This window comes from Heloderma suspectum, chromosome 4, assembly GCF_057233095.1.
Source record: "Heloderma suspectum isolate Gila_16-S chromosome 4, 16-S_ref, whole genome shotgun sequence".
Taxonomy (NCBI): domain Eukaryota; kingdom Metazoa; phylum Chordata; class Lepidosauria; order Squamata; family Helodermatidae; genus Heloderma; species Heloderma suspectum.
The window spans coordinates 265,312,143-265,339,878 of record NC_139461.1 but is presented as its reverse complement, the minus strand read 5'-3'; the positions used below and the strand labels follow the sequence as shown (position 1 = coordinate 265,339,878).

Sequence of the window (27,736 nt, the reverse complement as noted above, 5' to 3'; positions counted from 1 at the left end):
CCATTCTTGCCGAAAGGGTGAACGTTGGGGGAAACGGCTTCCTGTAACTGGCCCGGCGCGGCACGCCCCGGGAGCGGAGCAGCCAGTCCAGTTCCCGGCCGGCTGGACGCCCCCCCCCCCCCCGCGTGTGGCTGTCACATCTCCCCCGCCTCCTCCGGCCAATTCGGCAGGAGTCGGAAAGTCCCCCTTGCATGCCTAGGGACTCCGGAGAGGAAAAAGACAACGTTCAAGCGTGTGCTGTAGGGAAAGCGGGGGAATTGCACAATGCAATAACCACAGAAAGAGCGGGGGGGGGGGGGAGATGCAAGAATGATAACAGCTGAGCGTGTTTTTTGAAAGATGGGGAGGGGGGGCAAAATCGAAGGCCGCTTAACGTAGGTTAGTTTCCCAGGAACACACTTTAGCCATTCCTTCACAATCACGATACGTAAGCAAGAGCATCACTTACAGTGCAGCCTTAGATGGATCTTCTCAGAAGTAAGCCCCCTGAGTTCAGTGGGACTTTCTCCCAGGTAAGTGTGTATGAGGTTGTAGTTTTAATGTGGATTAACTAGTTGCCTCTTATTTCCCTGATGGCCCCAACTGAGTCAAGTATGTTGAAATATGAGGTCAGTATGTTGTTTTACACCACTTCAGTGCATGCTTTTGGGGGCTGGAAACGAATCAGTTTTAATAATTTTCAGTATCAAAGTAGGGCGGTGTCTGTTCTGGATGAATTAATGCAGAGAACAAGGGTGTGACCTGCAGGTTAACCTTGCAAATGGTTTTTAAAGGCAGTGTTTGCTCCCTTTCAATATATGCTTCTGTGTGAAGTGTGAATTCTAACTCAGATCAGTGATGATACAGAAAGAGGGAATTAGAATTATTCTGACTTGATCTCTCAGTTGTGTGGTGAGACATAACACACACACACACACACACACGGACTACTGTAGTGCATTGTACATGGGGCTGCCTTTGAAGATGGTTTGGAAACTTCAGCTGGGGAAGAATGCAGCCTCCCAAGTACCGGGGGTGGGGGGTGGGGAGGCGATTTGATCACATAATGTCTGTACTGCACCAGCTGCACTGGTTACTAGTGTGTTTGTGAGCCCAATTTAAAGTGCTGGTTTTGACCTTTAAAGCCTTAAACAGTGCAGCCAAGTTACTTGAAGGACTGCCTTCACCCATATCAGCCTTCCCACGCATTAAGATCAGAAAGAGAGGCCCTTCTCATTGGCCCACCCATCAGAGCAGTCAGGTGGGTGATCACATGTGAGAGGGCCTTCTTTGCAGTGGCCCCACACCTTTGGAACAAGTTGCCATTGGAGGTCCACCATGCTCCGTCACTGCAAGCTTTTAAGAAGGACTTGAAAATGTATTATTTTATCATGGCCTTCTCTTGATATGATTGCTGTTGTTGTTGGTTTTATTGTTGGCTTTTATTGTTGCTCTTATCACTATTTTATTACGTTTATGTTTTTATCACTTTTAATATTTTAACTGTTTTTATGTATTTTATTGCTGTGAGCTGCCTTGGGAGGGCTTCTGCCCTGAAAGGTGGCCAAGAATTTTTTTTAAAAATTATATATATATATATATATATATATGGCATTCAAGTATAGAATAAAGGATGAAGACAGCAACAACTAGGCCGCAACCCAGGGGCAGCATCAAGGGCAGGCATGGTTGGACACCTGCCAAGGGCCCACACCTCAGCAGGGGGCCACTGACTGCAGCCCCTAGAGTTGCTCCTGCTCTTTGGCATTGGAACCTGCTTGTTCACCTGCCTCTTGCTTTGGCCCAGACAATGGTGCTGATGAGACGGAGAGACAGTAGATGCCCCTGCCTTCTTGTTCACTGGCTCTTTGCCTGTCAAGCAAGCAAGTGGTAGCAATGATGGGAAACAGAAGGGGGAGCAATGGCAGCTGGTGACAGCCATGGTGAGAAGGCAGACTCCCTGCAGGAGGGTGCCCATTGAGGGCCCTCAAAAACCTGGAGCCGGCACTGTCACATCCCAGTGCATGGACATAGAAGAAACTTGCCAGTGCTTAGGGTAGACCTGTGATTTGGCCATTGCCTTTGATTTCTCCAGCTTTGTGGGCCCATTTTACAATTCAGCCAACTAACTCCAATGTCGTCGTCATCGTCTACTCCATTTTCTGCTCTCCCATGGTCAAGAAACAGCCTTCCCCATCTGTAATGCCGCCTCCGAGATTTCATGTGGTGTGTACTGGGCTGGTTTTCACAGTGATATACGGTGCTGACTTTAGATAGCAGCTTGGAAACAGGCTTGGTGAACTTCCATTGGCAGTTAGGCTGATTTTGTTTGTTGTTTATTCGGTCAGTCGCTTCTGACTCTTCGTGACTTCATGGACCAGCCCACGCCAGAGCTTTCTGTCAGCTGTCGCCACCCCCAGCTCCCCCAAGGTCGAGCCCGTCACCTCCAGAACATCATCCATCCATCTTGCCCTTGGTCGGCCCCTCTTCCTTTTGCCTTCCACTTTCCCTAGCATCAGCATCTTCTCCAGGGTATCCTGTCATCTCATGATGTGGCCAAAGTACTTCAAAGTACTTTAATATCATTCCCTCAAGTGAGCAGTCTGGCTTTATTTCCTGGATTATTATTAACAGTATTCCTTTATTATTATTAACAGTATTCCTTTATTACTGGTTTGATCTTCTTGCAGTCCAAGGCACTCTCAGAATTTTCCTCCAGCACCACAGTTCAAAAGCATCTGTCTTCCTTCGCTCAGCCTTCCTTATGGTCCAGCTCTCGCAGCCATAGGTTGCTACAGGGAATACCATTGCTTTCACTATGCAGACCTTTGTTGTCAGTGTGATCTCTGCTCTTCACTATTTTATCAAGAAGTTAGGCTGATAGATAGGATATATAGGGAGCTGCCTTATACTGCATCAGACTCATCTGGCCCAAAACTATCGGCACTGTGCTAGATGGACCAAGGGTTTTCGGCAGGGTTTAGGCACGCACTCCAGGCTTTTAGGCAGGCTTCTTTCCTAGCCGTACCTGAAGATGCCAGCGATTGAACCTGGGACCTTCTACATGTGCTCTACTACTGAGCTACAGCATTTTCCCTGGTTAAGCAGTAAGTCATTTCAGTAGCTGCGCCTTCTACACCAGCTTTCCCCAATCTAGTGCCCTCTAGACATTTTGGACTTCAGCTCCCGTCAGCCCCGTCCAGCATGGCCTTTTGTCAGGGATGCTGGGAGTTGTAGTGCAAAACATCTAGAGGGCATCAGGTTGGGAAAGGCTGTTCTACTTCCCCATATGGATGTTCAGGCCTATTCCGTGCTCTGGAAGAGGCATCCATCACCCCGTTATCTGCAGTCACCTGCCGAAGGCAAAGATGGAAGGGATTTCCCTTATACGCCTTATGTGTAGAGACTGCCACGTTCCATCCACAGACTGCTGAATGCGCCTATTGGCACAAGCGACTTTGCATTTCTTTTGCCTCTTGCTGTCATAAACGGGAATTAATCATTAATCCAACTCTACCCAGAAGAGCCTCTGTACCAGGTAACATGGATATGTTTCCACATGCTTTTAGGTTCTGGTTTCCTTTGGCCCATGGGTGCAGATCTTCCTGTCCAGGAACAGAGCAGTGGAGGGCCTGTGGCTCAGTGTGAGAGAGCACCTGCTCGGCTTACAGGAGGTCCCAGGTTCAATCCCTGGCATTTCCTGGTGGGGCTAGAAAAACCCCTGCCTGCAACCCTGGAGAGCTGCCGCCAGTCAGTAACCGCTGTACTGGAATAGATGGACCAAGTGATCTCATAGGCAGCTTCCTATGTTGTCTCCATGTTCCTAAATAAGTCATTTCTGAGGTTGAGTTGCAAATGTTTTGTGAGCCATTGGCCATTGTTTAAGTAGTGGCTGCTGTTTACACTTTGTGAAAGTTTGACGCAGTCCAGGTGCTGTGTTTAATATTTTGTGTGGTTTGGCCCTAAGCCAACCAAGATGCTGATAGGGCTGGTGAAACAGCAACCAGAAGGCCTCCATATGTATCAAACCATTAAAAATTATATAGAAAAGCTACAAAAAAAAAAGTATGATAGAATGACCGTGGTTTTTGCCATTTTGCATTACACTTAAAGGCTTCAATAACACAGTGTTAGAACAAATCTTACCTAAGGAGTTTGCAGAAGCAAGAAAGCTGTGCAAGAAGCTTATTAATGGAAGATGGTGAGATAGCGTTTGCTTTGTTGCAGTCTCTTACTTGCAGTTTCCTTCTTAATGAAGCAAATTTGAAGCAAATTTGTGCATTTGTATCCCAGGAGTCCCTAGCTGCATTGAGGGTTTGCTGAAACTTGGCTCCCTTTACATATTGGTGCAGGGGTTCAAACTGGTGCAGCAAAGCTCTGAACCACACCCAGCTATTTGTGTACGGGTTGGTGTATGGGTTGGTTCATGCCATGAGAACACCTCTCCCGGCATGAACCAACCCATACACTATGCTCAGCATCTAAGGCCCACCTCTGGGGGCCTCTCGGAGGGAGGCTCGGAGGGTGGCAACAAAGGAGAGGGCCTTCTCAGTGGTGTCTCCCCATTTATGGAATAATCTTCCTGACGAGGCCTGCCTGGCGCTAGTATTGTCATCTTTTCGGTGCCAGGTTAAAAACTGCCCTCTTCTCTCAGGAATATGGCAGAGTATAATGAGTCTCTTGAATGTCTCTGGCTGATTGTTGTAAATTGTTTTAGATATATGTTGTTGTTGCGTTTGTTATTTGTTCTATGTCATGTGAATGGCTTTATATTTTATATAATGTACTTCAATGGTTTTTAATTTGGGGGCTGGCGGAAATTAATGTCTTGTGTTCACCTCTGTGCTCCAGCCCCCCTGTGTTGGATGCTCAGCAGCCTCAGAGTTGATGACTATCTCAATAGGGTTGTGCCCTAGCTTGTTTTTGGTCAGGAAGAAACTAACTTCCATTTTGAAATATTGGGAAGTGTATTTTAGCCTTTGCAAACTGTTTTCTGGAAGTTGCGATATTCCAAATTTGTATAAACCCTGAACATCTAAAGCAAAGCATAAAAAGTGAATCCTAAAGAAATGGGAGATGTATTATTATTATTATTATTATATCCCGCCTTTTCCCCCATACTGGGACTCAAGGCGGCTTACCGACATTAAAACTTGTACAATTATAACCTATAAATAGAAGTATACAAAAGTTAAACATGTAATTAAATCGTCAATCGTATTAAAATTGTATAAAATATCAAAACGTTAAAAGACAACAAGAAATATAGTATCCATCCGTCACATTCTCACAGGTCCAGACTAGCTATCCCCAAAGGCCTGCCAGAACAAAACAGTTTTTACATGTCTGCGAAAGCCTATCAAGGAGGGTGCTGCTCTTGCCTCCCTAGGAAGGGAATTCCAGAGCCTTGGGGCAGCCACCGAGAAGGTTCCAGTGTTCTCCTAAATGCTCACTGTATCCACACATCTGGAGTATCTATGGCTATAATCTGGGGACTTTTTAATTACTGTAATATTTGCTACAGAATATTGGGTAGCATGGCCAGAAAGAAGGCAGGGCTCCTACAACTTTAAGTAGACCTTTCAGCAGGAGTCGCTCAGGTGGCAAGCTGCACCTGCTAAGATTCTCTCTTCTATACCACTGTTAAGGCACAGGATTAATAGTTGCCCTCTCTTTGCATCTGGCCACACCACCACTGGTTTAAACTCTGGACATTTTACTGGTTCTCATACAGCAACAATCCTGTATTATCAGCTGAATACCAGCATCCACGGTCTCATAGCAAGTACAAATTGCTAGCGGGGAAGCAGAGGCCTGCCTGATTACACCCCTCCTCCTGCTCCCTGTATGCTCTTTGACCTGTACTGCTTTTGAGGTTTCCTTTCAGCAGATGGGAAAAGCTGCCTGCTACACCTGCTGCCAAAATCAGATTCTGAAAGATAAACACGGTCCCTAACTGCAATGTTTCTGCTAGAACTGTTGAAACAAATGCCACCCTCTGTTTTCTCCATTTCCTTTCTGGGCTCACAGTTAATTTACTTCCTGGATGGTGTTAATTCTTCGTTCCTGCACCCAACCTGTCTGACGCAACTGTGGTTAATTCTTTACTATTGTGGCAGGGCTTGGTCTTGAAACCCAAACAGCTTTCCTGTTGTGATTTTAAAAACTCGGCTCAGCAGCCAACAGAAAGCTATAAAACTTAAAAAGCCAGTGGCAGAGGTGTGCATAACACATAAGCTGCTCACCTGACTACCTGACTTCATGTGCTTCGTGTTAACCTTGGGGCATTTCACAGCTCATGACTGCTTCTTGGGGGGGAGGGAGGGAAGGGAAGCAATCACCCTTAGTGAATGATTGTGTGAGTCAGAAGCGACTTTTCTCCACACTAAAGCTTGCATCAATTTATGCCCTTCAAGGTACGGAGAGGGTCTCCCAGAGGGTGTTCTTTTCCTTCCAGAAAATATGGGTTATTGTTTGATAAGGCAGTGAACATTGTTTGACTAATTAATCAACAAGCTAACTAGGGAATGATCCAGACAAATCAAAGCTTTGGGAGGCTTGACAGCCTAGCCCCAAACATGCTTATGCAAAAAATGTCTCATGAAGGACCATGGGACTTTACAACCTAGTAAGTAGGTTTAGAATTGCAGCCTTAAGCTCATGCTTTGGCTCGATCATGCCCCAAATAATGAGAAATACCATTCCAGATAGTCGGCAGAAGAGAGAAAATGGAAGCATTTACAGTTCATTGTATATATTTTGCTGCATCATGATCATATCCAGCTCTGTTTGTGAGCATTTCACATGGCTGCTTATGTAACTTCACATTCCATTGAATTTGGCTCCTAATAACATCCCAGTGTCCTGGGATATGTACATCAAATTTTTTTGCCTTCCAAGCACCTCTGACATGGTGCATCTTGCTTTTTTGCTTTAACATACTGTTGCAATCTGAAAGGCACAGGCTTTCAATGGGTGCTTAGATAGTCTAAATTTAGGGTAGCATATCTTGGTTGGAACAGATGATCTCTAGACTCTTTTAGTCTACAGTATTATAACTGTAAACCAATAATTCTTCAACTGTGTACCAGAGAACACTAGTGAGCCATGAGAGAACTTCTAGTGTAAGCCCGAAATACCAATCCACACAGAGTCTGCCTGCTGTGTCTCTGCATGATTAACTGCTCTGGCCTTGCCTCCTCCTGATCAGCCTCCTTGGCAGGTGGGTCATCTCTGAATTACACAAAATTTCCCGCTCTTGGAGGATCTTGCCTGTTGTGTTTCTGCATGACTTGCTGCTTCCAGGCAGGAGGCACACCCAGATCAGTGACTAATGCAGAAACACAGTGTATACTACTACACACTTCAGTAGTAGTACACTTTTTTGGATATAAAGGTGAAATATGTATCCATTTTTTTAAAAATGTGCTTCTCTCGAAAGTTCTCTGTTCCTTAGCCCCTGCTGCAAGGCCTCTTTGGCATATGGTGTCAATGTCATTTTGGGTTACAGATGAATCCGAGGACACGCCTGCGACAGAGAGCAACACTGCTATTAGTGGGAGGACGAGAGAGAGAAACAGCTTCCCTTCTTCTGCAGGACACCTGTTCTTTGAGTATTTAGTTGTGGTCTCGATTAAGAAGAACACGAATGGAGATTATGAGCCGAAGATTACCTATCAGTTCCCGAAGGTAAGAAATAGAAGCATGATTGTTGGGTCAGATGAAGAGACATGAATGTGTCTAAGCCAGGCAGGGGCTGGCCCAAGGAAGTGTGCTGCCTGAGGCAAAGGACGTGATGGCGTCCCACCATCCCGTTCCATGTACAGAAGCTGACCATAGTAACATTTGGCTCTTACTTCAGCGCTGGTGATGGCATGGCATCCTCCACGCACCTGGGAGCAGCAGGCTAGCTAAGGGGGTGCAGGGCAGGTTGCGCAGCACACACAGCTTTGTCCTCCCAACACCTCACCGCAGCTGCTTGCCTCCCAAGCATCTGCTGTGTCACTCTGCCTAATGGTAGGGCCGGCCCATAGAGTGCCCAAATGTCCCCTTTTACAGAGGACAGGCCTCTATTTGAAAGGCTGCCAGAGGACCATCCTCTGTTCTCAAGCTTCCTCTATTTGAAGGACTGTTTAGCTCAATTCCAGTTCAAAGGTAACGAACCATGGGACTTGTTGCCCATCAGCAGTTAGCACCTGAACGTCAGGCAGGCACTCAGGTCACCTGGCCACAGTCTTCCACACTATGGTGAGATGTAGTGTATTTCTCTTTAAATATTTATTTATTTATTTATTGCATTTATACCCCGCCTTTTTTCCCTTGCAAGGAACCCAAGGCGGCTTACATTATCCTCCTCCTCTCCATTTTATCCTCACAACAACAACCCTGTGAGGTGGGTTGGGCTGAGAGTCTGTGACTGGCCCAAAGTCACCCAATGAGCTTCCATGGCCGAGTGGGGACTAGAACCCGGATCTCCCAGCTCCTAGTCCAACACTCTGGCCACTACACCACACTGGCTCTAATAATTATTATTATTTCTAAATTTGCAGCTATACATATAAATTAGCATGTGCAAATTCTATGCAAGCTGCTGTCCTCTTTTGTCCTCTTTTTTGGCGGTTCATAAGTGGCCACTCTACCTGGGTGTGGGGCACCACCATGGTGGCAGCCTCTGCTCCAACTTTTTGCTTCAGCTCTGCTCCGAACTGTTCAGTCTGAAATTAACCTATGCCCTTTCTATACAAGTGTATGTGTATGAACACGAATAGGTTGGCGGGGGGGCAGGGAGTACGACATCTGGAAATGGCTGGAATGACTTCAAGACAGGGCAGTGTGTAGGCTGGATGAACGTTGAACCACTTTTGCTGTTGCAATTCACTCTGGTAGGCCCAGCTCTTCCCAGGAAATATGTGTGTGGGGGATAACCCTGAAACAAATGCTGACGTGGAGCCTGCATCTCTTAAATTATCTTTGTCTGCCTTCCTCTACAATTCCACAGAGTTCCCTCCAGCATTAAGATGCAATCTATGAAACTTCAGTGGAATCTGTTTATCTTTAGAGATGCAAAAAATCCTGCTTACAAACGCCAATATCGGCAGCATCTTTCTCCACTGACAACTGTCTCTCTTCATATATATCTTCTCCTGTATCTGTTAAAGCTGTGTTGGAGAAAGAGCTCCCTTGGTAATGATGGAAGCAGGAGAGAGACTGCTGTTGGAACAAGGAGGGAAGGAACATCAGACTCAGAGAATCAAGCAGGGAGAAGGAATAATGCCAGCCTGCAGTGGTCCCTGTTGCTGTGGGTTCTGCTCCCTGCCATCAGCACAGCAAACAATCTGTATTGTAGTCTGTGCATGTCTCCTCCCTGCCCTGTTCAGTGACACCAGATGATGGGTGAAGTTGTTGATCTGGGATGGGCAGCTTGTGGCTCTCCAGGTGTTTTGGCCTGCAATTCCCATCAGCACTATTTATTTGTTTTTCTGTTACATTTATATTGCACCTTTCCTCCAAGAAGCCCAAGGTAGCATCCATGATCCTTCTCCTCTCTACCCTCACAACAACCCTGTTAGGCTGAGAGTCAATGACTTGCCCAAAGTCACCCAGTGCCGCTAGCATAGCCAGTGGTGAGGAATGATGGGAGTTGTAAGCCAAAATGCCTGCGGCGGGGGGCACATGTTGCCCACCCCTGTTGTTGATGGACAGGAGACTCACACTGCTTTTATGGCACAATTCCATTGTTGCTAATGGAAGTGTATTCCCATTAAACCCCTCTTGCAATTATGTATGGCTGTGCACAGCTTCTGAAAGCAAAGAACTTCTTTTTGATCTTCTCTTCATGAAGATGGTGCCATTTGGCTAGTGTGCTGTATGTAAGCAGGCTACTCAGATCTCTGCAAGGGCAACAGATACCCTTAGGGCTCAGCCTTCTTTTTTCCTGTGTTTTGTACGTTTCAAGCAGGACCAGCCCCAGGCACTGGGCTCCATTTCCAAGTCCCAGCCCAGCACTGTACCCCTGGACTCTGCTCAGACACAATCCCTGACCTTCCCTTACCCAGCCCGCTGTTGCTGCCATTGTTCCTAGATGCCCCGGACTGCCATATCACTGGAGGCGGAGCACCGTATTGTGGTTCATAGGCAATGGCAGCACAGACTTTCTTACCACCTCCGGTCATGAGATCTTGAAGTTGCGCTATAACTGCACTTCCCCCTCTCCCTTCTTTAGAGTTGGCTCTCAATGAGGTGGTAGACCTGGGGGAGGCTCTGTAGCTCAGTGGTAGAGCACATGCTTTTCAGGCAGAAGGTCCCAGCTTCGATCCCCAGCATCTCCAGGTAGGGATGTACGGATTGTGTAAAATCCGTTCCATCTGTGTTTTGAGGATTGACAGGCCCTTTTGTTCCATCACCCGCCCATTGAGGGAATCGGATTATTTTTAGTTTCCAAATTTGTGCAAATTTGCATGTGCGCAAATGTGCAAATTCCTCCCAAATGTGAAGCACCTTGGGTAGCTCCTTTAGAGTTCTGACTGAAACTCAGAGTGGATTCACTGCCCCACTGACATCAGAGCCACCAGCCCTCACTGCCTAAGTGTAAGCAAGCCATCCCTTGGTTCAAACTGTATCCTGTGAACTGATGTATATTAATGGAAGGATCTCCAATTCTGTGTGTGTGTGTATGTGTGTGTGTGTTGGACTCCAACTCCATTGCCTTTAGCCTGCATGGTCAGTGGTTGGAGATGATGGGAATTGTAGTCCAAAAACATTTGGAGGGGTACAGTTCCCTAGCCCTGATCTAATGACTCTGAGCTGGGAATCAGTGGCTCATTAGATTTAGATGAAGTTCCCTGATGGCTAGATAAATGCAGGGATCTAACCCTGAATTTCATGACGTCCTGGGTTTCTTCCAGACAAGGCTTTTATCATGCAATAGCCCTGACTCATTGACGGAGGGGGGGGGGGGCAGGCATCATTGTCTTCCACTCGTAACTCCTGTATCTTCTCACTGCTTCTTCTGTCTTTATTTCTTGCTACGGAAAACCCATTAAGGAAAAAAGGACAGGATAACTGCACAATGCTTTCTCACTGGTAGTGCTAGGAGCCCTCCTGTGCTACCAATGAAGCATCTCTGATCTGGTGTTGCATTTCACCCAAGTAATCCTGTTTGATTTGTAAAAGTTCTGGGGATGCTAGAATCTGTGCCACTTAAGATGGCTGGTCTTTGTAAAGAAAACTTAGAAAAGGCTTGTTACCCTCATTGTGAAAGTCGGCTTCAGCATTGTTTTAAAAACAAAATAAAACCACACCACGTTCCTTTGTGGCTTCGCTTCACATGGCTTCATTTCACACTTCAACAGTTTCATTTTATCTGGGTATAACTTTTCATAACCTAATCTGTTCTGTAGGAGGAAATTACAGAATTGCTTCATACTAGAGAGAGGCAGGTCTATCTTTCATCTGTGTTGCAGGTTATGTAGTGATATTTAACCACCCTGCAATACAGGATATAGATAAGATACACTTTGTGCATGTAACCTGCTGTTCTAGCTGGAGGTTGATGTTTATGTAGAGAGCTATGTAGGTGCCCATAAATCCCACAGCCAGGTACAAGAGACATTGCTCAAGAGACATTGAAGTGGTTCGCACGACATGACAGCCCACTATGGTGGCTTGTTGAGATATCCAAACTCTGTGCGGATTATGCAGGGTGGATTATTTTTCATGAACAAGCCACCCTGAGAATCCATGGCTTGTCGTTGGGCTGTTCAGGGTGGCTTGTTGTGATGTCCGAACTTGGCAGAGTGGGTTCTGCATGGCTTGTTTGAAAGGGCTACAGAGGCACTCGGAAAGAGCATAAAAAAACCTGACCACCCTTTGCAGTGCCCTCCGCCCCTCCTCCGCCAGCTCCCTCCTCCTCCAGCTCAGCGCTTCATTTGACAGCGACTGGCTTTATTCCCTTGTGAGCCGAGTTAGCGCAGCTATGTGTATATGTGTGACTGAGTTGCCTCTGGGTAAGTGTATGTCCCCACCTCGGGACCATGGTATTCAGAAGGGGGGGTTAAGCTTTCCCCCTCCTGTTTTCATGGCAAATTGCCCCCCGCCCCCCCGGGACAACTTTTTCTTTTATTAACCATACCCTGCAGGTATGGGGGAATTTCGGCATGAGAGCAGAAGGGGGGCAGCTTAAATCACCCTTCCCAAATCACCATGGTTCCAAATTGGGGGCTCCATGCTTACCCAGAGGTAAGTCAATCACACATACATGCATGGCTGTGCTAGGAAGAGGAACGGGCTGTGAGGAGCAGCCAAGGAGGCTTTTTTTTGAGTGTTAAAGAAAGAAAATAAAACCCTCAGTCCCCTCATCCTGAAAAGTAAGGTAAACACGAACATCCCTCCACTCTGAAGATATGGCATCTGTATGTCAATGCAGGTGCTCTGTAAGGTAAGAAAGGTGGGGGGAAAGAATCTCACCGCAGCAGGAGTATAGAAGAGTTGTGCCGCAATGGCCCCTGGGATACGTACAGGGAGTGGGCAGGAGGAGTAAGTTGGAAACAAGCTATGACAAGTCTTGGAGAGGCTGATTGTCAGCACCATCGTGGGTAGCAATCAAATAGCCAACCGATGGTGGCCTGTTCTCAGGTTGGCTTATTGTGATGTGTGAACCAGCTCATTCATTGGGATTGTCAACCATGGTGTGTCTACTACTGTCTCACTCTCCGGACCGGCGCTACCATTACATAGAGTGAAGCAGTCGCCTCAGGCGGCAGATGCTGGGAGGTGGCAGTAATTGTGTTGGAGGAGAGCACTCTGTGTTAAGCAGCCTGCCTTGTGCCCCCAATGCCTGCTTGCTGCCTTCAGGCATGGTGAAGGATGCTGTCCCATGGCCAGCATTGAAGAATTATTCAGCTGCCAGTCCAGTCAACGTTTGAACATGGAATGGGAGGGGGCGCCATCTTTGCCTCACTTAGCAAAATGTCTTGGGCCAGCCCTGCTCGCTCAGACAAGCCAACTAGATCTCTGCATATCCCAACTGGAGGAGGAGGGTGTCCAGTGCTGAGGGCTAGGATAGATTCACTCTTCCTTTCTCCTACTTTATGGAGGATAAGAGGAAGGTATGCAGGAGCATCGCCAGATAGCCAACATTGTCCTCTTGCAAGCCAGCAACTGTTTTCCTTTGGGGTTGGACCAGTGAGCCTTCTGCAAAGTACTGCCTGCCATGAGGTCCCTGCTATCCCAGTCATACGTATGCCTTCAGTACTTATGGGACGTAAGACCCAGAGCACTGAGCCAGTATTGTTTAGTCTGAGTGGCAGTGGCTCTCCACAGGTCCTGGGCAGGGGTCTTTCCCATCAGCTGCTACTTGATCATTTAACAGGAGATGCAAGGGCTTCTGCATGTAAAGCACGTGCTCTACCACAGAGCTAAGGCCCGCCCCAAATATGGGATAGTTTTTCCTTCAGCCGAAGTTTCTCAAGGCAGGCCTGTCTGCATCATAATGGGAATAAACACATCTGTTTCCCTGCTGAAACTTGCAGTTGGGTGGGGCCAGGGGAAATCCTGCAAGTTGGTTGGCCATGCATTATCCATAATACAGCATTTATATAATGCTTAAAAATGTAAAAAAAGCACTTCGCAGTATTCCAATAATCCTTCCAACAATACTCCTAGTTTTGACAGTGAAATATGATGGGATTATTTAGTAATTATTCCTCCTGTTAGGAAGGCAATTAGCAGAGAAACAAAAATTCAGAACAGAATGAGCATTTGCTGGTCGCACATGCTCACAGGCTACCTTATAACAATAAGAGAAGACCACACCCTTCTTTGGTGAAGGGTAAAATGTTTTTACTCAGAAATGTTCTTGCATATAAAATGCAGGTACAGTGTAGAGTTTCAAAAAAGTTGGTTCAGTCCGTTTTGTGTCCCATTACACAGGCAGGAGCGAAAGAGCAAACTACATGTGCCCCCAGGAGGTCAGAGAGGTGGGGGCAGGGGAGGAAGGGGAGGAGCAAAAGGAAGAAATCACAGGAAACCACACTGTGGGTTGTAGAGATCCTGAGGCTAGCTGTGGTCAAAATTTCCATGAACTAACTAACTGCAACACTGCCCCCTTCCAGTAACTTACAGACAAGGTTGCAATATTCCCAACAAATGCCTACCTACAGTGGGGCAGTGGTAAATTTTGAAGTCCAGGCGCTCATTGTGACAGTCCCCATAGCTACACCCTCAAGGACAGTCCAGACATGCAAGCAACTGTGTCGATCCATCTCTCTCTTTCTCTCTGTATTATGTGGCTCTTTTTAAAAAGCTAATGGGTCTTAATTGCCCATTCCAGACCAAGCCACCCCCAAATACTTCATATTAAAAGAGGGACAGCTCCCAACAATATATTGTTGTTGGGAAAATCCATCCCCCCCACCCCCCGAGGATTCTAGCTAAGCTGAGAGGGAACGGGAAAGCCTTGGGGGTTGCAAATTCATTCATTCATTTCATTTATTATATTTCTATACTGCCCCATAACTGAAGCTCTCTGGGTTGTTCACAAAAATTAAAAACCATTAAAACACATTATCCAAAGTACAAAATAGTATTTCCACTTTAAAAAAAACATATAAACAGATAGCACATGCACACACTGACACAGACAACATATATCTAAAAGCAATTTATTAAACAATCAGCCAAAGACAATCCAGGACCTAATTAAAACTCATTATATGCCTGAAAGAAGAGGGCAGTTTTAACCTGGCGCCAAAAATACAACAATGTTGGCGCCAGGCGGGCCTCGTTGGGGAGATCATTCCAATAACTGGGGGGCCATCACCAAAAAGGCCTTCTCTCTTGTTGCCACTCTCCGAGCCTCCTTCAGAAGAAGCACCCAGAGGAGGGCCTTGGATACTGAACATAGTGTATGGGTCAGTTCATGCCGGGAGAGGCGCTCCATCAGGTATTGTGGCCCTGAGCCATATAAGGCTTTATAGGTCAAAACCAGCACCTTCAATTGGGCTTGGAAACATAGACAGCCAGTGCAAGTGAGCCAGAGTCACTGTGATATGTTTGGACCTTCTTGTCCCTGTTATCAATCTGGCTGCCGCATTTTGCACAAGCTCCAGCTTCTAAACCATCTTCAAAGGCAGCCCCATGTAGAGTGCATTGCAGTAATCTAACTTGGAGGTTACCAGAGCATAGATAACTGAAGCCAGGTTATCCCTGTTCAGATACGGGCATAGCTGGGCCACCAACCGAAGTTGGTGGAACACACTCTGTGCCACTGAGGCTACTTGAGCCTCAAGTGACAAAGATGGCTCCAGGAGGACCCCTAAGCTACAGACCTGCTCCTTCAGGGGGAGTGCAACCCCATCCAGAACAGGTTGAGCACCCTCCATCCAGTCAGGAGAACCACCCACCAACAGCATCTCAGTCTTGTCTGCGTTTCAGTTTATTAGTCCTCATCCCATCCATTGTCACAGCCACTGATTGAGCACATCCAGAGCCTCACCTGAAGAAGATGAAAAGGAGAAATAGAGCTGCATGTCGTCAGCATACTGATGACAATGCACCCCAAAACTCTGGATGAGCACACTCAACAGTTTCATGTAGATGTTGAATAGCATGGGGGATAAAACTGACCCCTGTGGAACCCCGTACTGGAGAATCCTCGGGGCCGAGGCTGATGTCAGTGTCCCTGCTAATCAAAAAGTTCCAGTGCTTCCCCACCCTGTGAGCCCTGGCCCCACTACACCACTGTCTTAACTATCTACCTTTTGATGTGATGATAATCCACACCTAAAAACTGAAGTCTGCTTCTGTGGACAGTCATGACAGGTGCATGTGACCCTGGGTCTGGCATGATGCATGCAAATATCACAAGGGTGGCTGTACGCACTTGCATGTGTTACATAGAAGGTGCATGCCACATACAGGATGCGTGACCTCCGAAGCAGCCCGTAGACCTCATGTGTGAACGATCCCTTTTGTATCCCTGACGAGCCCAGGCATGTGTTTCGTCTGGGCTGAGTGAGTTGCGGAGAAGCAGCTACTTTCATCTTCCTCTTTGCTTTTTCTTTCAGCGTGAGAACTTGATGAGGGGGCAGCGTGAAGAGGAGGAGAGGTTGCTGCAGGCCATTCCCCTCTTCTGCTTTCCAGATGGCAATGAATGGGCACCACTCATGGAGTATAAGAGGTGACTGTCGAGTGACAATGAGCCCTCAAGGAGCTAGTGCTGGAGAGTAGGGATGTACGCGTCCATGGGGGGATCCGCCGGGGGGGGAGGTGATCCGTTCCTCCCCCTGGAATCCTCAACAGCGGGGAGGCGATCCATTCCTCCCCCCCGGAATCCGAGCTGGTCGGCTCTGTCTCAGCTCCTACAGTGCTCTCTGGACGCAAATGGCGTCAGTTACGCCATTTGCATCCCTGTTTCTTCTCGCAATAGGCTACGCGTCTCTATTTATGTAGATACTTACATAGCCTACTGTGTGAAAAACCAGGGACGTAAATGGCGTCCACTACGCCGTTTGCGTCCCTGTTTTTTCACGCGATAGGCTATGTAAGTATCTACATAAATAGAGACGTGTAGCCTATCGTGAGGAAAAACGGGGACGCCAACAGTGTAGCGGATGCCATTTGCTTCCGATCACTTACTTCCAGGTTCCGCACAGACGGAGGAACGGAACTGGCCGGGGGCGGATATTCGGTCCAGAGAGGCACAGGTAAGTGCGTTTGTTCCGCTGCGGACTTTGGGGGGCCGAATTCACTGGAATTCGGCCTCATTGGAGTCCATGGTGGATTCCGCAGACATCCCTACTGGAGAGACAGCAGGCATGCCCTGATACGAAATACTAGGAAAGCAAAAACAGATCCCTTGTGCTTTGTGGCAAGACAGTGCCCTCCGCTGGCATCTTTTCAGGCAGAACCTTCCTTTTGGAATTCTGCGAAAACCACCAGCTCACCATCGCTGGACTTTAATTCCAGTCAAAGGCAAAGCTTTGTAATCCTGGTTCTAGTTCTAGTGTAGCCTTCCCCAAACTGGTGCCCACCAGATGTGTTGGATTACAACGCCTCAGCTGGTGGTGGATGATGGGAGCTGTAATCCAAACACATCTGAAGGACACCAGTTGGGGAAGGCTGCCATATGGTCATGTGGCAATATAACATGCTATTTGTACCCAGTTTGACTTATTAATTATAACCTGCTTGAAGATCTTCAGATGAATGACATTTTGGTGGCTTCGTGTTTGCAGTCAATGGGACTGTCTGAATCATTTGTCACAAGAACAAATCCCAGTTTTGCACACCACTGCTCAACTTGGATTTAGAAGAGTTAGGCTGGTGTGCAAAATTGCAGCTTACGCTTATAAGAAATGGTTTAGATTATCTGTTTGCCCCAGACATGATGCAGACTGGACAGGAAAAAAATGCACCCTGCTGTTCTGCTAATAGTGGGGTGAATTCCTCTGGAGATTGATTTTCCTCATTTGTATCCACAGATACTTGGGTCAGACATAGGAATTTTCTGACATTTGAAGCGGTTAGGATTGTTAGGTCCTTGCCCAGAGACTTTACCTGATGGGACCTGAAACATTAGAGACTGGGTGCCCCAAACAGCATTTTCTTCCTTCATTTTGGTAGCCCTGGGATAATTTCTTCTGCTTTTCTCATGTGATATTCAGCAGACTGCTAAAGCTCCATGTCTTTCATTCTTCCTTACAGTGAAACCTTTTCCTTTGTCCTCACCAATGTCGATGGGAGTAGAAAGATTGGCTACTGCAGGCGGCTGCTGGTGAATATTTCTTTCCTTAAAAACAAAAACAAAAAACCTGTTACTTTTAGATAGTCCGTTAAGCCCTGGGGGTTAATCAGTGGAGTCAATGCACTTCTTGCAGTCAAACCAAACCCTGCAAAGGTTTCTTAATATGTCAGAATAGGAGTAGCTTTCACACCAGTTAAAAGTTGCAAAAGAAGAAAGTTGCTAAAACATGTTTGAATCAAAGTGCTAGGTCTCGTTCTCACGGAAGTGGCAAACCTGTGTCTTAAGTGGCACCACTCGGGATTGCAGGTGGGGCTCACATAATTAAATGCTCTTCCATTTTAAAAAAAGCTCCTTGGGTATAGAAAACTACCATGCCAGGGAAAAGGAAAAAATGAACAATTGTACTTGGGCAAGCAGATTACCAGAATTCTATACTGGAAGTTACATATTGTGAGGACCTGCCTTTTTGACCACCTCACAATCCTATTTCTAGTCACCAGGTCAGGTGCTTTGGTTACTGTCTCTCCTCACACTCCCACTTTTAAGCTGTCTCCCACACCCGTCTGTTTGTGTATTGTGATGCTTCACCACTCTCTCAATTGCTGCCACCAATAACCCCTTTTTGAGCTGCTTTATTTCTTTTTGGTAGCACAGACCAAGCAGCCAGCATGTGGGGGTTATTCCACGAAACCCTTCTTAATAACTAAAAAGGAAACTGTCTTTTAAAACTGAAAACAAAGAAGGTTTATTTGGTACAACAGGATTGGAAATAGGAACTGGATTGGAATGAGGAAGGATATTAAGGATGATGATTAAAATATAGCAACACTATAAACTCCACAGTATAACTCTTGCTTTTAGTTCTGTGTTCAAAACCTCTCGCACCCTCTCGCACACTATCTGACACACTCTCTAACCCACAGACTATTTCACTAGATGTTCTCAGTCTTATCTCCCAATCTAATCTCAGACTTATCTAGCTGTACCCAATCTACCAGACTTATCTGACTATCTCGAAGCAATCCCCCCACCTTTTTTTGCACAAGCTCTCATCCAATCACACTGCCTTCCATTCTCACTCAGCCACTCCCCCTTTCTTCCACTTGCCAAACTGTCATTCTTGCCCCCGCTCTGCCAAACCCCCGCCTCACACTCACCCGTCAATCATTCCAGATACATACTAGCCACCATACATATATACAAACCTTACTATTTACATATTGTGCATGTGGAATCGCTACACATATGCTGTTTCCTGGAGCCCACTGGAAGAGGGAACAATTGAGCTTTGTCCAGGCACATACCCTGACTAATGGGAGGAGGCTAATTGGGGGCTTCTCCACGCAGAGCTTTTATCCTGCTATTGAGATTGGTCATTCACGGAAGTTTGCGGGTCCTGTACATGACGTTATCAACCTCCAGCACCTCTCTCGTACTTTCCAAGCATTTTTGCGGCTTAATTTAAAATGGAAATGTAGTAACAAACAGATCAGTTTTCCATTTCTCTGTGAAAAGAAGAAATCCTGTAATAAGATGCCCTAGGCCACAGTGCCATATTGCGGCTGTATAAAATAAAAATATAGAACTTGGGGATAAAGAGGGAAAGCGGGGGGGAGGGAAGCGCATGTAAAGGGCAATCTTAATCCTGGAAAGAATCTGGAAGCTGAAGCCCCTGTAAAATCACAGGACAAAATGCCTCTGTGTGGAGAAGCCCTGAGTACGCAGTCACATCTCTCTCCTTCATTTTTGTCAAATTCATAGATCTTTTGTCTGCTGTTGGGCCTAGCGTCATGTCATAGTCAGTGATCATGGAAGGTGTACAGTGGGTTATGTGGGAGGAGAATAAATGGAGGAAGATGCAGGACAAAGGAAAGAGAAATACCATAGAGTACCTAAACTCATGGTGTTTCCTTTATGCCCTTCAAAGATCAATTATGGTCAAAGGTCCTTCATTGTTGTTGTTAATTATTTTGAATCACTGCTCATACACTTTTGTTTGTGTGTGTGTGTATGGATTTATATCTGAACTTTTAACGAGCAAGATTTCAACACTGCTTTTCTACCTTTAAGGCACTCAAAGTGGCTTGTAGCCAGTAATTAACAATATAATGATAAGAAAGTAAAACATCAATTACTTAATCACACCACAATTCCTTTAAAGTAACACAGTAAAATTAAAAGCAACGAAACAAAACAAAATCAAGCGATTATCAGCATCCATAGAAAGCATGACGAAAGAGGTAGATTTTAACCAACAGTCTGACATTTTCAAAAGAATAAGCCTGAGAGGGTGTTCCATAATACGGGTGCCACCACTCAAAAGGGCCTGTTGTTGTTACAGGATAATCTCACTACAAATAGTGGTGGCAAAGGAAGCTCATTTCTGTGTGCTGATCTTAATTCCCAAACGCTAGCCAAAAGTTGCCTTGAAATGGATCTGGATAATCTATTTCATCCAGAAGCTTCTGGAGCTGATACGCCACCGCCTGCTCAACCGTCTTGACAGGAATGGAAATTTTGAAAGTGGCCTCTAATTCCCAGTACCGGGGGGAGTGCAAGAAGGTGTCTTCAACACTGGCTTTATGATTGTTTCCTTGACACTGCAATAATGACCAGGATGGAGTTTAGTAGTGTCTCTTCTTGGGCCTTTACTAGCCAAGATGGACAAGCATTGAATGGGTATCTAGTAGGGCATCAGGCACCAATGCTTTGTCTGCATTTTCAAGTGTTAACAGCTGGAACTCATCCAATAAAATCAGAAAAGAGAAGGCTCTGGACATCTCTGCTGTGGACTCTAGCCCTAAAGTAGAATGGGGCTGAGCAATTTTATCTGCAAAGTAAGCAACATGGTCACCGATGGAAAGTACCCTTTCCATGTTAAAGCTCTGCTGGATGTGACGGTGTGGATGCAATGACAGTGGAGAAGTGAGTTGTCTTTGCTGCCATTACTGGAACAGGGTAGGCCTTAAAATGGCCTCTGAGCTGTTTTCAGTCAGATTCATCACAAGGTTTCTTCCACTTGCACTCTTGCTGTCATCCCCTGTTGCCTTGTTGCTCACACCTCCCTAGAAAACCTGGAAGAAGCCTTATCTCTGGCTAGACAGAGAGGCTACTGTTTCAACTGCTTGAGCTTCTCTATTCTAGGACTCTGGGGCTTCAGCAGAACAGCTGGCAGAGTTTGCAGGGGGTTCCCTTGGGGCCATCTGGGAAACATCTGGATCCATTAGCATTCAGGGGCAGACCACACTAAATAGCCATGCACCCTTGTTGTGCTTAATTTTCTGGTTGTTTGTTTGTTTGTTTGTTTAAAGTATTTATACCCTGCCCTTCAGCTGGAAAGCCCAGAGTGGCTGACATGTTAATAAAAACAAGACAACCCTTGCCCTCAGGCGTACACTCTTAAAAAGACACAACACAAAAGGAAAAGGGGATGCAGAAGGAAAAGGAATGTATTGAATGACTTTAAACTGGCAGTCCCTGACAAAGGAGAAGAAAGCAAAAAAGAATTCCAATACACGCACAGATTAATCTTGTTCAATGCAGGAAACCTGATCCAGTGTTGCCCTGGCACATGCATTGAGGCTAATACATACTGGGGCAGACTGATGGTGGGCTGCAGCTGTTAAGAAGGTCTTGCATTGAAGTACCCCAGGACGATAAGCCTGGGTGTCTCCACTACCATATCTGAGACCACCTCTGTCTGTTCGGTCAAGGAGACTGTCAGGTAGCAGAGTAATTGGCACGTCAACAAAACACCTATTCTTTCCAAATTGCCCAGCACCAAGTATACATTCTCAGAATGGACTATACCAACTGGCCATCTAACAAGGGAGATGGTGTCCTTATGGACTGCAGCAAGCCCATCTCTCCCCTAAATTGCTCCAGTTCAAAGTACCTGGCTAGAAGCAGTTGGATCCAAACAGATTTCACTGCCTCATCGAGGCAGGTCTTTGCAATGCATACCAGGTCAGCCTTTTAATCCGTGATAATATTGGAATGATGTCCTGTTTTAGACTGCCTTCCAGTTATTCAATTTAGGTCCCTAAATTTAATTTAGTCTTAAATTCAGTATAAAAAAACACAAATCTGGCAAATTCAGCAAGCGGAGCTATACAGTTCTACAAATAGAATCTAAACATATTAGCTTATCTGTAACGGAATGTTTGTTTCCAAAGGCTAGCAGTGCAGGCAAGGGCAAAGAGTGTGGTGGAAATTCCTGACACTGCAGCAGTGTTGTGGGAGGAAGGATGAAACACCCAAGGGGGAAGGATCTCCAGGTCATGAGAACTGTTGGGTCCTAGTGCAATGGGCTACTGGCAGGATTTTGCAGACATTCCATGAAAACTTCCAGATCCTGCCCCCAAAATGTACGGGGCCTTTAATTAAAGAGCTTGGTCTGTTGCAAAAAAAAAAGTTATTACATTAAGAGCTTCGTTTTAAAAGAGAGAGGCAGAATGGAAGTCACATGCTAGGAAGGAAAGCCAGGCAGAGTCAAATGAGAAAGCTGGCACAAATTAGTAATAATTGTAATGATGACAAGAGGAGAGTGGACTAGGCTGCCAAGGAATGGGGTAGGTTCTCCATCACTTACACCCTTCAGATGAGCAAGCCTTTGCAAAATATGTCTTTGTTATCCAAACATATTGCACTTTATACATCTCAGGATAAGGGTTGTCTGCTGCTGGGCAATGTCTGGAAAGTGCCCAGCCTGGCCCCTGCCCTTATACTATAGCAAACTTGAGGATACTGTTCTTGGCAGGAGAGCGGGGTTGAGATCCCCTCTGCACGCAAGCAGATCCACACCTTTCACTGCCCCTCTGACATCAGAGCCACCAGCCTCCACTGGTTCAGAGAGCACTTGGACGGTGGCCAAGTAAGAGATCAGTTTCAGAAAAGCAAGGAGGAGGGGAGAAGACTTTTGCAGTTGGCTCTGAGGAGGCACAGATAGGTTTTCATGCCTCAAGTTAGAAAGACCCAATAGAAGACAGTTTTTTGTTTGCCACAGTCACGTGGTTGTAGTAACAGTGACCACTTCTGGACCAGTCCCTATGTAAACTGAAGGAAATTCTTGGTGGTGTGGTGGGTATGTAGCATTAGCTAAACAGGGCTAAACAGAAGTAATTGGAGGGCGGGGTGTAGATGTAATGCCTCCGTATTGTTCATAAGGTAACTCCAGATGTATGTCAGATGGGACACATCCTATCTTTGTCTTAGACCATGCATAATTTTTACTATAGCATACATACTGTAGAGATGACATGAGGATTAGGCTGGAGCCTCATGGATTCAGAGTAATGCTTTTAAACTTACCACAGCACATAAACTTACCCCAAGATGGAGTGATGGCCACCAACTGGATGGCCTTAAAAGGGGGATTAGGCAGATTTATGGAGAATAAGGCTATCAATGGCTACTAGTTAATGATGGCCATATACTGCCTTGAAAATCAGAGATAGAATGCCTCTGAATACTAGTTGCTGGGAAGGCCTGGCCAGAGATTGCTGTTGCCCTCCTGTCCTGCTTGTGGGCTTCTCACAGGCACATGGCTGGCCGCTGTGGGAAGAGAATGCTGGACTATATAGACCTTTGGCCTGACCCAGCACGACTTGTCTTACGTTCTTATGATCAAAACTGACTATGAAAGGAGATTTTTTATTTGTAACAAGGCTTTTTACCCTTGCTTTCACAAGGGTAAAAACGGATAAAACATATGGAGTTGGATCCAGATTTACTCATACTTAGAGTAGACCCACTACTCAATCAGTGGCACTTAAAGTTAGTTATACCCTTGGTCCATCTAACCCAGTATGGTCGACACTGACTGGCTGTGACTCTCCAGGGTTTCAGACAGGATTCTTTCCTAGCCCTACTTGGATATACCGGAGATTGAACCTGGGACCTTCTACATGCAAAGCATGTGCTCCATCGCACTGAGGCCTCTGACACTTATGGGTGTTGCCTAGAGTGGCTTAGGGTGGCCACTGCCTGCACTAGACCCTTTTAGAGACCTCAAGATGTAACACTTAAAAACAATTATATAGAGGGGTGTTCATACCTTCTCCTGTTTTACAAATTTCTGCAGACCTTTTTCCTCATTCCAGTAGTCACTGTGCTAATTTTATTATTTTAGTTATCTGCAGGGATTCCTTCTTGAGTGACAGCAGCTAATTCTACCCACACCAATAGGGTTGGGGTTATTTTTCTAAAGTCACTCTCACACAGTTATTTTGAACAATAAGGGAAAAAAACCTGGGAGATAAATGTAAGGCTTTATTTAAAAGAATTATAATCCTAGAATTCAGAAATGCATACATTTCCCCCCTCTGAGTATACAGAATAAGAAACAGAGAGGAAAAGCATAAAACACATTCTCATTTCTTCAAAGGAAGTGAGTAAAGGAACTTAATATGGGGCAAGGCCTCCCCAGTGCTCCCTTAGCTAATTTAAGGAACATGGGAGCAACAATTTGTCAGAGTATAAAATAGCTATTTCCTGGTTCCTGGACTTGGGATAAGCATACATAGCTCGGTAGAAGGGGTGGCAGCAGGGTGTTCATTGTTACATTTTTCAGCCTGACTCTTCATTCCACTCCCTGTGTTGACAGACCGTTTAATCCCACATTCTCCCATACCTTCCTTCACAGAGCTGCCTCACACATTACTATGTGTTTTCGTAGCAAGCCCTATAACATGGGAGGTTGCGACATGTTTATTTTATCATACATTTACCATGAAATCACACTTCAAGAAGCTAAAACTAATTGTGACTCCTTGTAGGGTGTGTGTTTGTTGTGTATGTGAAGTGAAGCAAGCATGTGTATTGCCTCCCATATGATGGAGTTCACGAGGGAAATACATCATAAAAACACTCTGACTGGATTCAAACAACACAACAAGCCACAGTATTGGCTGAGTATTGGTTGTTGTTGAATTGTGGGTGGCTGTGTCATATGAACCCAGCCATGCTAACAAGCCATGGTTTATTAACCATGAACAACCCATGGAGAGAACCCATGGTTTGTGGTTGGGTTGTGAACTGTGGGTTTTTTGTGGTTAACAAACCCTGGTTTATTAGTGCAGCTGAGTTCACACAGGACAACAACCCACAATTGAGCAACAACCCATGGTTCAATGACAACCCACACTCAACCGGTACTCTGGCTTGTGTTGTCTAAACCGGGGGCGGGGTGCACATGCGAATAGGGTGTGTGCATGCGCATACTCACACACAGCAGCCCTCAACTGCTCGATTTCAGCATCGCTTTGCATCTCTTTCCTTCACTGGCCTCTTTCCTCTCCCTCCTGTCAGGTAATTCACTCCAGCCTGTCTTCAGCTTTGCTAGTTTCCTCTCTGGCTCCATATTTCTTATCTTTCATGGCCAGCTTCTGAACCACTCTGTCATAAAGAGGACTTGCTTCCTCAGATATTTATTTTACTCCCTCTCCGGGCTTGCTGAGTCTGGATATTTACAGAAAGCACACCTTAAAATGGCCTCCATGGCAAAACCAAATACTTTTTGGGAGGACTGTCTTATCTGCATTGGTTGGTTTGCTATCCATGTATTAATTTTGGAGAAGTCACTGGAAAAATGTGGTCTCTCAGCTGCTCCAGCTTTTGTGAATTAACAATGAGCAGCAAGATCTTTTGGAGGGACAGAGTAAGTCATGTGACACTTGAATTAACAGCTATGGGGAGGGGAGGTCACACCTGAATCCACTTTTATGCTTCTTGCAGCAGTGACTAAAGATTCTTTTCACTACTGTGGAGAATGGCTGGCATTCCTGTAGGGTCTGGGTGATGGCAGGGACTCCTTTTGGGGTATAAAAGGCAGTAAACAACTTGTGCCACCCTACTGGAACCCCTAGTTGAACCCCACTACCTGTTAGCTGTCCACATACAATTAGAAAGGAATGCTCTCCAGCTAGGGAAGATTCCCAAAATCTGAGCAGCTTAAGGCCCAGTGGTGGAGCTGGTAGGCTAGTGATGCCCTTGATTCAGGGATGCACTACCAATCCAAAGGCATTGTGCAGGTCTTCCATCTGTCCCTTCTTTAATGGATTGTAGTAAGAAAAAAAATGGAAGAAGAGGATGGAAAACACGAGAGGGTTTCAAGTGGAACATACTCTCCAGTAAAATTCTGTGTTTGAGACATGGTGATGCACAATAAAAGCCTCACCTGGAAGCACACCACAGTCTCTGATATGAAAAGTGAAAAGTAGATTTACTAAGGAGATCAGACTTTTACAGGCATTTAAAACTGGGAAAAGATTAAAAAATATTTTTAAGGTTTCAAAGGAAAGCGAAAGGAAAGTCTTCATACCTAGCTTCCAACAATTCCGGAGCTATCTTAAAGCCACAGTGGAACAATGGGGGAAATGGGAGGGATTGAGCCTCCTTCTTCCCATCAGTTCTTTCCAAAATCTCCGAGCTCTTTCCTCTTTGAGGAGCAAAACTGACCAGCTGAGCAGTGCTGCTTTAGAATCTAGAGTCTAGACCAGTGGAAGCTGGTGGCTCTAACGTCAGTGGAGTGGTGAATCCGCTGTGTGTTTCAATCAGAACCAGTCAGAACTGTAAAGCAGCCATCCAAGGTGCTTCTGAACCTTGGATAGCTCCTGTAAAGTTCTGACTGGTTCTGACTGAAACCTGGAATGGATTCACTGCCCCACTGGCATCAGAGCCACCAGCCTCCACTGGTCTAGATACTACAGTAGGGAAGGAAAACTGATTAGCTTTGTGTGAACCATCACACCTCTGGGTACACTACAGGATGTCAGGCATAATTGCTGGACCGGGAAAGGGAAATAGGGGAAGTTCACCGTATGTAAATAACTTAATTCAGATAATAAAAAGTAGAAGCTACTGAAAGGTGTGAGACTCCAAGTCACATTGGGGGTGGGGGTGGGGAGCTGTCTGTGTTTGCACCCTCATGCTCTAGGATGGGCTGCTGGGAACAAAAATGGAGTTCTCTTGAACACTCTTTGTAAAGATGAAACGGGGGTTCTCCACAACTACCTTCACCGTTCAGACCCAGCAACCATAGTCGCTGTGGTAGGTTCCTTTTTAACACAAGGCAGTGTCGTCTCTTTCTAGTCTGCCATGGACAGGAAGAGTTTTATCCTCATCACATTTTCACACTAACTTTGTGACCTCTTATTTGAAGAAGTATATTTTGTGTACTTCCTGAAACTGAGGTGCTGAACCAGAATATCTGTTTCTTAATTTTTCTCATTAGGCACTCTTGCACTTCCTCTTGCTTGCTCTTTCAAAGTATTTCAAAGATGCCCACTATCCACCTCTACCCTGGAGATGGTTATTCTGTAGCCCTGCCTTCCCTAACCTGGTGCCCTCCAGATGTGTTGGACTACAACTCTCATCACCCCAGCTAGCCCCTGGCCATGTTGACTTATAGGAGTTATCGTCCAACACATCTGGAGGACACCAAAATCAGAAAGGCTGCTGTAGATTATAGGAGTTTTGTCTTTGTTTGTTTTGGTTTTCCCCCAGTTTACTGAGAATGAGAAAGTATGCTAATGCAATCGCCCTCTGAACTGACTGTCTAGCTCAGAGGTCGTTCTGTTGATTCTTCTCAGAGGTTCGCGTATTAGCATTCTGTTTGCTCATTCAGCCAACTAAACATCTTTTGTTTGGGTTGTTTGCTCCTTTGATCAGGGAGCAACAATCTGTATCTTGTATGTATGCACAGTTTGTCTTTGGATTTTGTTGTCATTCTATACTGCGGGGGGAAGGCAGGCGGGTTAGTGGAGGAGATGTTCTGGTTAAGGGCGGTGCGGAGTGTGTACTTCTGTTTCTGCGTGTGAAGCAATGCCATTCCAATTATTTGTTGATAATGCATTTTCTTGTACACGCAGAATAGAGACACACTGGCTAGATTAGACCCAGCTGATTTTGGCAATATGGAAAACTGCCACAGAGTGGGAATCAGGATGTGATGTATTGTGTGGACCTCCACTTCAACATCCATATTATCTTGTTCATTCTTAGACAATGATTTAC

The 27,736-nt window shown here is 45.8% G+C and overlaps 1 protein-coding gene across 2 annotated transcripts in view; it reads left to right on the top strand.

The window, feature by feature from the left end:
* DENND2D (DENN domain containing 2D) overlaps positions 1-27,736 on the top strand; it is a 52,182-nt gene that overhangs the window by 473 nt on the left and 23,973 nt on the right. For both annotated transcript variants that reach the window (XM_084853653.1, XM_084853652.1), the window contains exons 2-4: positions 7,490-7,668; positions 16,044-16,156; positions 17,683-17,752. In XM_084853653.1, coding sequence (XP_084709779.1) covers positions 7,490-7,668; positions 16,044-16,156; positions 17,683-17,752 — 362 coding nt within the window. The remainder of the gene's footprint in view (positions 1-7,489; positions 7,669-16,043; positions 16,157-17,682; positions 17,753-27,736) is intronic.